This window comes from Myxocyprinus asiaticus, chromosome 33, assembly GCF_019703515.2.
Source record: "Myxocyprinus asiaticus isolate MX2 ecotype Aquarium Trade chromosome 33, UBuf_Myxa_2, whole genome shotgun sequence".
NCBI lineage: Eukaryota > Metazoa > Chordata > Actinopteri > Cypriniformes > Catostomidae > Myxocyprinus > Myxocyprinus asiaticus.
Genome location: NC_059376.1, coordinates 34,331,588 through 34,346,171, shown reverse-complemented (window position 1 = coordinate 34,346,171; position 14,584 = coordinate 34,331,588). Strand labels below are relative to the sequence as shown.

At 37.1% G+C, this 14,584-nt stretch overlaps 1 protein-coding gene across 1 annotated transcript in view; it reads left to right on the top strand.

Annotated features, from left to right (window-relative positions):
• LOC127424466 (tyrosine-protein kinase ABL2-like) overlaps positions 1–14,584 on the top strand; it is a 41,278-nt gene continuing 26,694 nt past the window's right edge. The window contains exon 1 of the mRNA XM_051669718.1: positions 1–681. Within this exon, the coding sequence (XP_051525678.1) occupies positions 453–681 (229 nt within the window). The 5' untranslated portion in view covers positions 1–452. The remainder of the gene's footprint in view (positions 682–14,584) is intronic.

Genomic DNA, 14,584 nt, shown 5'->3' with positions numbered 1-14,584 from the left:
TTGGCTCTTGAAGCGCACGCCACTGATTCTGCGGTAAAGATGGCGGCGGCGGAGGGGGCTCGCAGCGGCTGGAGCTGAACAGAACGACCCCTGACGGGTCCGCTTTAAGAGAAACAGTCTCGGGGGGCCTGAGGATCGTACATTCCCGTTTAACCCCGCCGCTTATCCAGTGCCGTTTAGTAGAATTGAACATTTTGACTGTGTGCTGTTAGGTGGTGGGTTCACACACACATACACACATCGATTGCTAAGCTAAGCTAAAGGAGCTCGGTCCGGTCCGGTAGAGGAGGGTGAGGAAGAGAAGAGGCGGAGGAGGGGGAGAGGTTATCCAGAAGAGGAACACTACCATCCCGAGCAGAACAGACGTTTTAGTTGGGGGATGTGACCGATCCAAACGGACGGCGGGTCTTTCCACGGATCTGTGTTGTTTTCCCACCCCGAACACTCGCAGGATGGGACAACAGGTAGGCCGCGTGGGAGAAGGGGCTTCCGCGGGGCTCCAGACCCCACCGCAGGGACAACAGCAGCTGCAGCAGGGCAGAGCGAACCGGGCCAGCAGCTCCGGGAGGAGACCTCGAGACGGCAGCAACATCATCGGGACGCCACCGGGCAGAACCGCTGCTGCTACTGCTGCTAACATCATTCCGGATCCAGGAATCAACATCTTCACCCAGCACTCAGGTATATGCTCACGCAGATGAATGCGGTTTATTTACATGAGTGTTTATTCAGGTCCACCTGCAGCATGCATGCAGTAGTCGCTGGAGTATTGAGCTGTGCTTTCCGGTGAGATCTCTATGTGACACTCAAGCTGAGTTCCAAAATCAAACGAGCTGCCTACAAGACAGCATTATTTGGACCTCGCGAGCGCATTCGAACGCTCGAATCGAATGTTTCTGATATTATATGCGAGTTTGAACTATTCGTTACCTAAACATTCACAAACAACAGTTCACCAGGGTAGGGTTGTACTAGCTGTGCGTAAGGTCTCACTTAAGTTGAAACGTAAAGTTCACACTAAGGGCTTAGTAACTACTGGTTAGTTTGTAACTAAGTCAGTGCTTCATTTGGTTGCTCCACCTGTTCTTAAGGCAAGACTTAACTAGTAGGTTGTAAGCTCTCCATAAAGTAATGCTTATTTGCATAATATGATGTTTACCCGTATTGATCCAATAAGCGGCCTTGAAATTTGTACACAGAAGTGTTAAACAGCCATGAATTTCAGTTTGATCTTGTTCAGACCTAATTTGCTCGTAACTGTCAGCTGTAATAAATGATAACCCCATTGAAATACAATAGGTAATAAAACAAGATTTAATTAATGATATATTTAGCTTATGTAAATAACAAAATCAATAACTGTATCTAAAATGAATAAGGGACATCAAATAAATAAATACTAATACAACAGGCTGGAAAAATCAACATTTATTAATTTAAAATCTATTTCGTGTATGTTGAAACTTGACACCGGGCGGCATACACAGGAAAGTGCACCGTTAGATCGGTTTCATGCTGCAGAAGTACATTTTCTTTTACATAATGTTTTCTCCCGTAAATGTAAACCAGAATGCCAACATCATCATATATGTAGAAAAGACTGAATCCTGTCAACAAAAACATGAGCTCGTTGATGTCATTAAGTGAGTCTGCTTATTTATTCCAACCGTTACTCCTGGTCGGAGGCATCCGTAAATATTTAGTTTATACGTAGGGTTACGTTCTACCTAAATTTAATGGTGCAACATTCAAATATTTAGTAGTGCATAAATTATGACTTAGTGCCCATTTATGCCAAAACTAAGCTAAGTTGTAACTTACGTATAGCTGGTGCAACCGGCCCCAGGTTTTGAGGGACAATCTCAGAAATCTGGGGCCGGTTGCACCAGCTATACGTAAGTTACAACTTAGCCTAGTTGTGGCGTAAATGGGCACTAAGGCACAATTTACGCACTACTAAATATATGAGCGTTGCACCATTAAACTTAGGTACAACGTAAACCTACGTATAAACTAAATATTTACAGAAGCCTCCGACCAGGAGTAACGGATGGAATAAAAAAGCAGAATGATATTTAATGACATCAATGAGCTCATGTTTTGGTTGACAGGCTTCAGTCCTTTCGACATATATGATGATGTTGGCACTCGTTTACATTTATGGGAGAAAACATTATGTAAAAAAACGTACTTCTGCAGCATGAAACTGATCTAATGGTGCCGCCCGGTGTCAAGTTTCAACATATACGAAATATATAAAATATTAAAATTTATAAATGTCTATTTTTCCAGCCTGTTATAGTAGTATTTATTTATTGCCCCTTATTCATTTTAGATACAGTTATTGAATATTGTTGTTTACATGAAATCTTATTACGTATCGTATTTCAATGGGGATATCATTTATTACAGCTGACAGTTACGTGAGCAAACAAGGTTTGAACATCAACCGTAACGATCAAATTGAAGTTCACAGCTTTTTAACGCTTCTGTGAACAAATTTCAAGGCTGCTTATTGGATAAATATAGGTAAACGTCATATTATGTGACTACGCATTACTTTACGGAGAGCTTACAACCTACTAGTTAAGTCTTGCCTTAAGAACAGGTGGTGCAACCAAATTAAGCACTGACTTAGTTACAAACTAACTAGTAATTACTAAGCCTTTAGTGTGAACTTTACGTCTCAACTTAAGTGAGACATTACGCACAGCTGGTGCAACCCTACCCTGGTCCATTAAGGGCTCAGGTTAGTCAGCTTCCTGACCACCTATTTCCTAGAAGTAACACTTTCACATGTTTAGTGACTGGATTTTTCAGTTTGTGAATTTAACATGGGTTTTTTATGTGTGCTCAGGTTTTGGTCATCTTCCATTACAATCATCTGACCTTTAAAGTGTGAAGTGGTGATGTGATTAGAAAGCTGGGCTGGTAACCAAGAGGTTGTAGGTTTAAACCCCAGTAAGGGGAGATCCATGAACTTCGGTTGGTTGTTCATGTAACAAGTTAACTTTAGGTCACTTTTCAGATTAAAGTGTCAGCTAAAAAGCAAATTAGTAAGGTTTACGGTCACTGAAATTTAGAAAAAGCATGCTTTTTAGATTCTATATTATTGTTTATCTTGGAAGTGGAGAATTATGGTTGTTTAAGGCTAGTAACAAAACTGATCAGACTGAATTCTTTCCTGACTGTAGAAATGTTGTCTGATGACTGTGTTATTTGATAGGGACTGGCATTTTGATCTCTTATTATGTGCTTGCTGGTGGGAAAGCTGCTGTGGAAGCCACCACTTTCTCATATTTCATTCAGTAGTGATTTCAATGACTCACTGTTTCACTTGCAGGGAGGAACACGAACATATGAGTGAATGTTAACCTGTTTGTACAGCATTGATTGCAATAATGTGTCATACAGGTTTATCTTAGTACAGATCTTTTATTCCAGACATTGTTTGAATTATTGTGACTTTAGCTGTTGAAGTTTAGCACATGGATTGTGATCACATTAGTTGTTTGGTTCACATTACAAAGGAAGCAAAGACATTGCCTTTCACTGTTGTTTGCTGTGCACACTTTATTGTTCTGCTTAATGATACTACCTACAGTGTGCTATATTCAGAAAGTAATTAGCTACTGTTTTATCCTGATGATAGCCATTTTCTTTTGTTAACTAGAATGTGGGTTGCAACAAGCTAAACCCATAAATACTGGGACAAATGACCTTCTCAGTGGCCATAAGCCATAGCATGTCATTCACATCAACTGGCTTCAGATGCACATAGGCAGCTAGACAATGCAAAGGCCAAAGATAGAACGAATATCGGTGTGATCAGGCGATAAAGGGATTGGAGTGAACATTGATGTCCATAGTTCACTACCTACAGGCTGTAGAGGCAGTCTTGTGCCCAGTGATGGTCTCTTCTCCATGGGGTGGTTTGATCAGTGCCAGAAAGGAGCTTGTCACATCTTGACAGTTGAACCCCTTTGGCTGGAAACTCTGACCTGCAAGAGCTGGAGATGAGTTATTTTTACTCCCATCCCTTATAGCCAGATGTATAGCTGTGGAAAGTCATCTGAATAATCAGGATAATAATTAAAGGGTTACAGGCCTGACTGTCATAGCAGTGATGATAAACTGCCATGCCAAACTTGGATCAGACACACCTTGTATCTGATGCTGAAGACTCATGAAAGGAGAATGGAAACATCTTTGGTTCTTGTCTCTGTCTGGAGGAAAGATCTGATCTCAAATGATTTAGCTTGGTCACACCAGTCACTGTGGAACAAACTCTGAATCATTTACTCTCTGTACGGTATGGTGAGTTGGAGCCTTGTGGCCATTGGCGATAGAATTGCATCTCTGACTTTACATAGTGGTGAACAAGATTGTATTGCTTTTTTTATGTAAATATTCAGAGTGTTTGTTTGATTCAATGCATAAAACTAAAATATCGTGTCCTGGTCACATTTTGTTGTTACATCTATCTATACATTTTCTATGTCTCCGTTACGCCACTGATTCCCTAAATCAAAGTTGAAAACTTGGTTTTCACTGTGGCCAAGCCCATATACTGTATAAGTCTTAAAGTCAACCTTGTCTCACATTCCTGACCGTATTATCAACAATTCTTAGGCGCATGTTATTTCAACATTTTTTTTACATTATAATATTTTAAAGAAATGTAAAAGCTGTGTACATCTCTGAGACAGCTTTCCTTTTTTGACTTGCATCACAGATCTCTCTTACTTTTCCAATCCCTCTTCTCCAGCTTCCTGTCATAATTTTTTATGATCAAATCTGCTCCTAATGGATAAACCTTCCCTATGTTTTATCATATTTCAAACATATATATTCAACTGAAATGTGTCACATTGCGGATATGAACTAGTTTATGAATGGCATTTCATTTAGGCTTGAGGGTTAAATCAAGGGAGATTGTGCATTTGCATAATGTTGAACTTTATGTTTAACTTTGTCACTCATGTTGGCTCAAATTGCGAATTCTCATTGCAAAAGAATAATTTCCAGTCACTTTGTTGCTGCAAAATGCTGTCAGTGTAAATGGCCCTGCACTGTCATTAATATTCTATTATTACATCACCAACAAAAAGCTACCATTCTCTTAGATTTCTCAATCACCAAGAAACTGATGACTGCCCAGAGGCATAGGAGGAGGTTGTCCAATCCCATTTTTCCCTTGGTTCCCCAAATCCTGTCGGCCCAATAGGGCGTTAAGGACTGATGAGTCCTCTTTTGCTCCAAAAGAAATTCCATCAGATCAAGAAGAATCTTTTTCTCTCCATTAAATGGAATTTCATCTGTAATGACCATTACAATTTGTATTTAATTGACCGGTGTGGTCAGACGGTGGGACAAAAGAATAAATGAAATGTCCTGCCTGCATCTTTCCCCTGCAGACAGCCAATGAGTCAGCTTGCCGGCACTCTGAGGTCACAGGGCTAGTTCCACACTCTTTTCATTTATTTGTTGACTCTGTCCCATGCCAGCATGCTTTTATTATTTCGGTAGGGATGTGCAAGGTGGTGCCCTGAACTTAATGTAGTCCCAAGAATTTTCTCAGAACAACAAACAGTTTCAATATAAAACATACCTCTCTCTGAAGTTTCCTGTATGCATTTTATGCTGGATTTTTTAATGCATTTCTACTAGGGATGGGATGATATTGTAATCTCATGATTCGGTTCGATATACCATGTGAGGTTCACGATTCGATATACTAACACTTAAATTACACTATTACAGAAAAAAGTTTGAGCAAAATACACATTATAATTTCTCATCAAAATAAAGTTCTTTAATACACAATATAAATGCTCAAAGTTTAAATAATAATACTTGCTCATATACCTTTCTCCATGAGAAAAGATCACAAACAAATAAGCTTTCAAGAATAGTGGGGTACATTCAGGCTGATCAGGTGCTGCAATAGAACTGAACAAAACCTGTCCTGAAAAAAGTATGTGAAAGTGAATATTTTTTTAATCATTTGTTTTTCATTGTTATTATAATCACATTTTAACTTTAAAAAATACAAAAATTCTACATGTATGTACCACCCCTGGAGTTCGCGAGTTCGAATCCCAGGGTGTGTTGAGTGACTCCAGCCAGGTCTCCTAAGCAACCAAATTGGCCTGGTTGCTAGTTAGGGTAGAGTCACATGGGGTAACCTCCTCGTGGTCACTATAATGTGGTTCGCTCTCGGTGGGGTGGGTGATGAGTTGTGCATGGATGCCGCGGTGGATGGCGTGAAGCCTCCACATATGCTATATCTCCACAGTAACGCGCTGAGATTGTCCTCCGCCACCCAGATTGAGGCGAGTCACTACGCCACCACGAGGACTTAGAGCGCATTGGGAATTGGACATTCCAAATTGGGGAGGAAAAGGGGAGAGAGAAAAAAACGTATCACTGTTTTTACTGCTGGTTGCACATCCTGAGCAGGTAGCACACCGGTTCAGCGAACATCAACAAGAATCTCTTGTTTTCTTTAGCTCATCCATGCTGTGTGAGATTAAAATGAATATTGTTTTATTTATATTTCTTTTTACTTTTTATCTGACTGTAAAGAACCGAAAGGATGTTAAGACACATTATTCAATGAAAGTGGAGTTGCCTCATCTTTGATGGACACACATTACACGGAGGAAACGATCTGTTTTAATCTCAAGCACTTTTCATCAAAACAAGGTGATTTTTCCAAGTATTCCAGTACTTAAATTTGAAAAAGCTAAATTCAAGCACTTTAAGCACTACAAGGACCTTGTGTGAACCCTATAAACAGTGTAGAAAAAAGCACAGTAGTGGTAAAATCAAGCGATAGAGAAAGATTATGATGTTTGCGGGGTCATTTCATTTATGATCACATGGACAGAAAACAATGTTATATATTTCGAAATAGCGAGTTAGGCCACGATATGGTTCATAATTTTTTCATCCCTAATTTCTACAGAATGATGAAGGAATAAACGCCATCAAACTGAGCATTACAGTGATTTTACCACGGGTGAGATGTGTTCTTAGGGATAACACAAAGAGTTATTCAGTTTCTGTAAATATGATGTAATGTATATATTATGAACCTTATCAGCCATGGTTCGTTTGCCTAAGTGTAGGCTTATTACAATTGCCAAGCAGCTGCAACTTATTTTCACGTAGAATGTGCTGTAGCAGGTGTGTTTATTGGCATTTTACAATGTCTTTAAACAGCTCGTGCAATCAGTATTTAGAGTCAGAACTATCGTTTTGTAATTCTGAGTGCACTGAGATGATTCTCAATGGGTTTCTTTCATAGTAGTTCTGTCATCAGAGTTGATTACATATCACAAAAAGCTGACTGAATTCACAATTTTATTTCTGGTATGCAGACAAAGTGTTGCTGCAATTGCATTGTAATTGTGTTACATTAGCAAACTTCTATTTTGTGTTTGTTCTAAAGGATCAAGTGCACTATGTTTGATTTTCCAGGACACAAGCTGATTGGAGTTAGACACTAAACTCAATTAAATGATTCACTTTGATATGATTTGATATGTGAGACAGCTTTCACGAAAACGGCTAAAGATAAGCCGCTCAGGGAAAATCAAGTTTTGTAAAGAAGCTTTGAAACTTGGATTTCTCTATTACTCTTTCATTGTGCACACTTCATATGAGGCACCTTTTTTGGCCCATGGTTCAATTTGGACAGTTTTACACCACTAGAGGTCATTAGAATGCCATAGGTTCAGTATATTAGTATTTAATTGATGGTTTTTAATGTTCTCTAGCAGTTCACAAAGCAGTCATCATCTTTGGATGTTTCATCTTCGTCTGTTGTGGGTGTTCATTATGAAAGTGGGTGCCTGTGCTTCCCTGGCTACCATTCTATGTTTAGAAGCCACCCTGGAGTAATTCTCCAATATTGGTGGCAGTGATGGAGATAAGGTACGCTGTTTCGATTTGTCAGAACGCCATGCTGTATATCTCTTTCTTTGTTGCAGTTTTCAGCAAATCAGGGTTTTCCATGTTTTTCTCTTAAGAGCAGCAATAAGGTGTCATCATCCTGTATCTGTCTGCATTTTAAGCTTTTTACAGGCCAGGGGAATCGCATCCATAAATTCTTGGTCATGGCCTGTTTTAGAACAGCGCAACAACATGTCTTGGAACGCTCAGTATTTAACCCCACAATTCAGTGAAAACCACACCCAGCAGACTGGTGGAACCCTTCTCAGATTGGACACAAGGAGATTAGGGTTAAATCCAATAGATCTGCATTATTGTGAGCTTTATCCTGGCATCTGCTCAGTTAAAGTGTCACCAGGATTCCCTTCCTAGCCAGTGTGTGTTTTTATGTTGTGAATGTGTTGGTTTTATTTGTTTGGGCATCATTTTCAGCATAGGAAGTTTATGAAACGGAGCGTTCTGTACATTCACATCATTAGATGGCATTTTGTCACACCCTTAAGCTTCAGTATGGCACATTTTGTACTAATAATGGATGTTTGAATCAAACATGTTCCGATGTGTGAAATACAGCATAATTAAATGCACTGGTGGGAGTGTCGCCTGCCTAACTTTTACACCTTGCTGCACATGATGCGTGTTTAGACAGGACCTCCGTAGGCTGCCAACACTTTCTGTTTGCAAGTCCATTTGGCTGATTCAATCCATCCATCTAATTTAAAATACACCCTAATGGGTCTTGCCGACCATGCTCATTAAACACAGAAGGCTTATGCTGTCTTGTCTCCGGGAACAAGCTAATGCGGTCACTCTCACCTGATGACCGACTGTCTCGACTTAATTTCCTTAGAGGTTGTCTTCCTAAAACCTTCATCAAAACCACTCCAAATTACCACTCCCATCTCTGAAATGAAATTCAGGCCCTGTAGGCATTGAATGGTTTAGGCTGGCTCTCTTTAGACCTGCACAATGGTGTTTAATCGTCATAACAGAGCATGTTGACTAAGTCAGTAGGTTTGGTAAAATGCCAAACGATATGGAGAACTTAAGTATTCTGATGCGTACTGTCCTGCCCACTCTGTTGTGACAACCGGAGAGGGCAACGGTGTGGTGTAAACTTAGGTGGTGTTTGCTCAGAGTGAGGAAACAGAGATCTGGATGCCTCTAACACAAGAGAAGTACAAAAAACCAAATCTGGTATGCTCCGAAGTTCTCCGAAGAAAATATATGAAGGTGCTCTTGAATGAGGAAATAATAATCCAAAGAGGAAAATCAAGGCACACTTCCAGATCAAAAATATAGTAAAAGCCTTTATTGTCAATGGCTATAACAATAGTTAAAAACAATGGAAAAAAGAGGGCTGCAAATAAGAGAAGTACAATTGGTCAGAGCAAAGAGAGAAAGATAGAGGGCGATTGAAAAGGGCAAGAACAGAAAGAGATTCCTGAGTGTTTGATTAAGGTGTTGTGCCTGTGTAAATGTGTGTTTGTGTGTCAGGCGCAATCTTTTTGATTGACGTCATGCACTCTTGTTGCTTCAGAAAGTAGACTGTTACTGTTGAGTGTACAACCTATAGGCTAGTTTATACTTGTGCGTCAAACATATGGGGTAGGTAGCCAAAATGCTATTTTATTGAGAGAAAATGCCTTAATTTATGAACTGTACATTTCATAAATACACAAAGGCAATATAATAAGTGGATTCAAAAGTATTTATTAAATGATTGTAGCATTTAAACAAGTTCATCAAAGCAGTACTAAAGGGATAGTTCACCCTAAAAATGAAAATTGTCTTATTTACTCACCCTCATGCCTTCCTGGATGTGTATGAATTTCTTTCTTCAGCAGAACACAAATGAAGATTTTTAGAAGAATATCTCAGCTCTGTAAGTCCATACAGTGCAATTAAATGGTGATCAGACCTTTGTAGCTGCAGAAATCACATAAAGGAAACATAAAAGTAATCCATATGACTCCAGTGTTTAAATCTATATCTTCAGAAGCAATATAATTGTTGTGGGTGAGAAACAGAGTAAAATGTAAGTCTAAATCTCCACTTTAACTTTCACTTTCAGATGTGAAAGTGAAACTAAACAGGAACCACGTGTGACTTTCAGATGTAAGTATGATATTTTAGCTCTGTAAAGCAACAGATGCTCACAGAAAATAAAACAAGTACAAATACAATGTGACATGATCACTGATCAGACATTTTTTAATGTATATTAAAACATAAATCTTAAAATAAACTTGGGAAAAAATGTGACGCTACCTCAGATATCTTATTTTGTCACATTTTTTAAACATCCAATATTGTGCACATAAATGTCGCAGGATTTTTCTCTGTTCTTGTCCATAATTTGGTGCAAGTGTGAATCAAGTATCCAGATAAATAGAAGACTTTGTATGAAAAACATTGAGTTGTTGCCTATTGAAAACTTGATTTGTAATTTTATGGGGTCATATTCTACACTTTTGTAGCATTTTATTTTTCCACTTATGTTATTCAGCGAGCATGTTAACATGCACACCAATTTGCTGATAACTAGCAAAATCCAGCCCTAGAAAATTTAGTTTACATGAAATTTTAAATAATCAGGTTATTCTCTGCTTTTGACACCAAATCGTATACGTCTATGCACACAAAAGTTGCACACATTGGATAAGCTGGTAAGAATGTGAGTAAAGGTGTGTACATGCAATGCAAAATATGGGTAACAGGCAAAAATCTACATGTCCGCCACTTTTTGCTTAAACCATTTATGACCTTACCCTCACTGTAAAAAAAAAAATCCTGTCGTTTCTTCAAAAAAAAAAATAAAAAAAATAACGCAGCTGTGGTTGCCGGAATAATTATGTAAAAAATACAGTAAAAATCTAAACAACTTTACAGAACAACCTGTAAATTTGACAGTTTAAAACTGTTATAATTTACATGACCATGATGGCACTGTAAAAAAAAATTTTTTGTTAAATTTACAGTAAACAAAATGTAATAAACTTGATATTAGCCTTCTTAAACTGTAAAAATCTGCTTTTTACATTTATAAGGTATTTGTTAATCACCGTAGTAACTACAGTAGGGCACATGATGACATGAAGTTCAACAATAGTAGCTCTTCCAGGTGCAGTGACCAATAAACATATAGCGACAGCGCTCAGTGTCACTCACACAAACACTAAACACCATCAGGGAAACACATGTGAAATAAAAATAATGCAGTAAACATGAACTAAACTACATCAAATATACAACAGAACACCCCAATGTATGTAACTGATATTAAAAATAAGAAGAAACATAACTATTCCCATAAAATATAATGAAATGTAGTTGGTCACGCAGGGAATTCTGGAAACGCCCGATTACTGTTTTTTACTGTAATTTTAACAATCATTTACTGTAAAAAGTACATGTACTCTCTTGTTAAACATGATGTACATTTTTACCATTAATTATACAGGAAAATCATACTTTTTACATCTAAAAAATTTAATTTTTACAACATTTTATTGTAAAAACTACTGTATTGTCTTTTAAAATATATTTTAAAATTTTACTGTATATTTTACAGTTAATACTCATCAATTAATGTTTTATTTCTGAAGCATTTTTACAGTCTTTTACTGTTAAAATTACAGACATTTTTACAATGCTGATAAAGAAAAACCTTTTAAGGTATTGACATAACTTTTACACAATTGTCATGCATGTAAACATGCTCAATGTTTCTTGAACCAAAAGCAAATTTTTTATTTATTTATTTATTTTTGGCCAATACCGGCTGGTTGTGGATGATGCCTTGAACATCTTGACAATTTCCGTTTCTGCAGCTTAGTATCCATGAATGGTCTGTTTGGACTGTATGTCTGCGTTGTACTTCCAATGTATTTTATTTCTCTAGAGTCATTTTTCCTTTACCCTGTTATGGATAGGTCTGCCCTGCATTTTTCAGTTGTCTTGTGCATATTCTGATTCAAATGTGTTCGTATTTCAGTTTATCTATAGGCTAATATTTCTTCTGAAACCTTAATCAATCTCCCAAAAGCAAAAAGTTATCATCTTTATGTGGGCTTGTGTCAGGTGGAGGGTTGAATTAAAAGACGGTGCTGACGCTACAGGGTGAAAGTATCGATCAGGTGCTATAACAGTGTTCCAGAGTTCCTTCCTTCAGTTCATTATGTTTGCGCTGACCTGTCAAACCTGGTGTTAGCTTGGTGTTTTATCAATTTTAGAATCCCTTTGCGGGAGTGGGTGTGCTGTGTGATGAGCCCCATTAGCACCTCGAGTTAACAGGTAAATCATGGTACATGGTCTTCTAACTGCTGTGCAAGCTGTCAAAATCAGGCCTGAATGAATGGCACCGGGCACTTCCTCATAATCCCAAGTGCATCGTTATTCAGACCGGTCTGGCAGATTGATGGCCAGGCCACTAGAATGGAGGCTGACTGAAGTCCACTTAGCACAGGTAAAAGAACTGACTGTATCTGGACAGGGGAAGAGTTTAGAATATATATATATATATATATATATATATATTTTTTTTATACAGTAAACTGAAAGGCTTTGTATCTTAAGGCATCGTTTATACAGAAATGTTTATTTATTTATTGTATTGAAAATTCCATTTACTCACTCATGTTGTTCCAAACCCAGTATGGAAAAAATTATGCAAAGTAAATAGTGGCTGAAGCTAACATTCTGCTTATAATATCTCCTTTTGTGTTTTACAGAGGAAATATTCATACTGCCACTCCATGTATTCCTCAATTAAGGTTTCTTCTATCATGTCAAGTGACTTTTTTAATATTTAGTTGATTATTTTTTAAATTATAAGAGAATTTGCATCACTACCCCTAGAATGCATATTTGGGTCCTATTTAACCCATATGTGTTTCCTATGGGATTCAACACATTTAAAGGGTTAGTTCACCTAAAAATTCTCTCATCATTTACTCACCCTCATGCCATCCCAGATGTACTGTGTTTGACTTTCTTTCTTCAGCAGAACACATTTGAAGAAAAATAGAAAAATATCTAAGCTCAGTAGGTCCTTAAAATGCAAGTGGATGGTTGAAGCTCCAAAAATTACAGACTGTCAGCATAAATGTCATCCATATGCTATCATCCAGCTATTAAATTAATGTCTTTTAAAGTCATATATATACCTGGAATGGCATGAGAGTGAGTAAATGATGAGTGAATTTTCATTTTTGGGTGAACTATTCCTTTAACACGGCTATAATTTTTGTAATAGATTGATTGTTTTCAGTATTTGTTATGTAATTAAATATGTTTAATACCATGTTCACGGTTATATTATGTATAGTATGTGTAGTATGTATGCAAGCTGTCATTCTGCCAATGCTTATATCCAAAGTGCTTGACATTACAGGGACAGTTTTCATGGAGCAACATTAGGTTAGATGACTAGTTCATTGCAAGGGCACAATGGTCATAGCTCCTGAACCACTTCTTAGTGTGTTTGAACCTTTTCTTTTTTTAGTACGCCTCACCACTCCAAACAACAACTACAGCTGCACAGAGTAATATAGAAATATAGTGTCATTCGGCAATATAGAGTACATCAGGTTGTCATTTTACAAGTTTATCACAATTTTTTTTGTTGTTGTTGTAAAAAACATTTTATCCTAGTCCATTGTACTTAATTGTGTGTTTTGTTTGGGTAAAGTTGACATTTCATATTTTACCACCAAACATGGAAATTGCCCATATTTCTTTTATACAGATTTTTTGTGTCTGAAACTCTTCAGAATTGAATAAATTATATATCAACTATTTAAAAATGTAAATTACTATTAAAATGATCACCAGAGTAAGTTTTCCTTGAGAAAAGTAGTTTTATAAAAAGATGGTAGATTTCACCTAGATATTTTTGACCCACATATGCATGGAATAGGGGTTAAGTTACATATGCATTCTAGGGTTAACAGCTGCAATGCAACCAGTTGTGGTAACAGTGCAAATGATGTAAATGATGGAACTCTGCTGTCTGTTGCACAATAGGGCTGCAACTAACGATTATTTTGATAATCGACTAATCTAACGATTATTAGAATGATTATTTGACAGTTCGGCGATTATTGCAATGATTAATCTTTAGATCTTAACAGATTATTCAGCTTGTGCCCCAACTTAAAAGGTTGTATTAAACGTACTTGCTAACAATAAAGAGGACAAAATCATCTTTTAAAAATACCTCTAAATGACATTCACTAAATTAATGGAAAATATAGTTTTTATTAAGTTTAATTTGGTAATAAATTCACTGCAAAAAATCCTATTTTCATCAAGTGTTTTTGTCTTGTTTTCCATTTAAAATAGTTTAAAAATCATTAAAACAAGATACATTTACTTGAGAAGCAACATATAAGATATTTAGACTTGCTTTAAGAGAATGTATCTTAAATATAAGTGTATTAGTTCACTTAATTATACTTCTGCGAGTGCAGTAAAGACAAAATATACTTATATTCAAGATCTATTCTCTAAAAGCAAGTCTAAATATCTTATGTGCTGCTTCTCAGGTGAATGCATCTTTTTTTTAAAGGATTTTTAGATATTTTAAAATATTTGTATTTTTCATATTAAATTCAAAATTCTC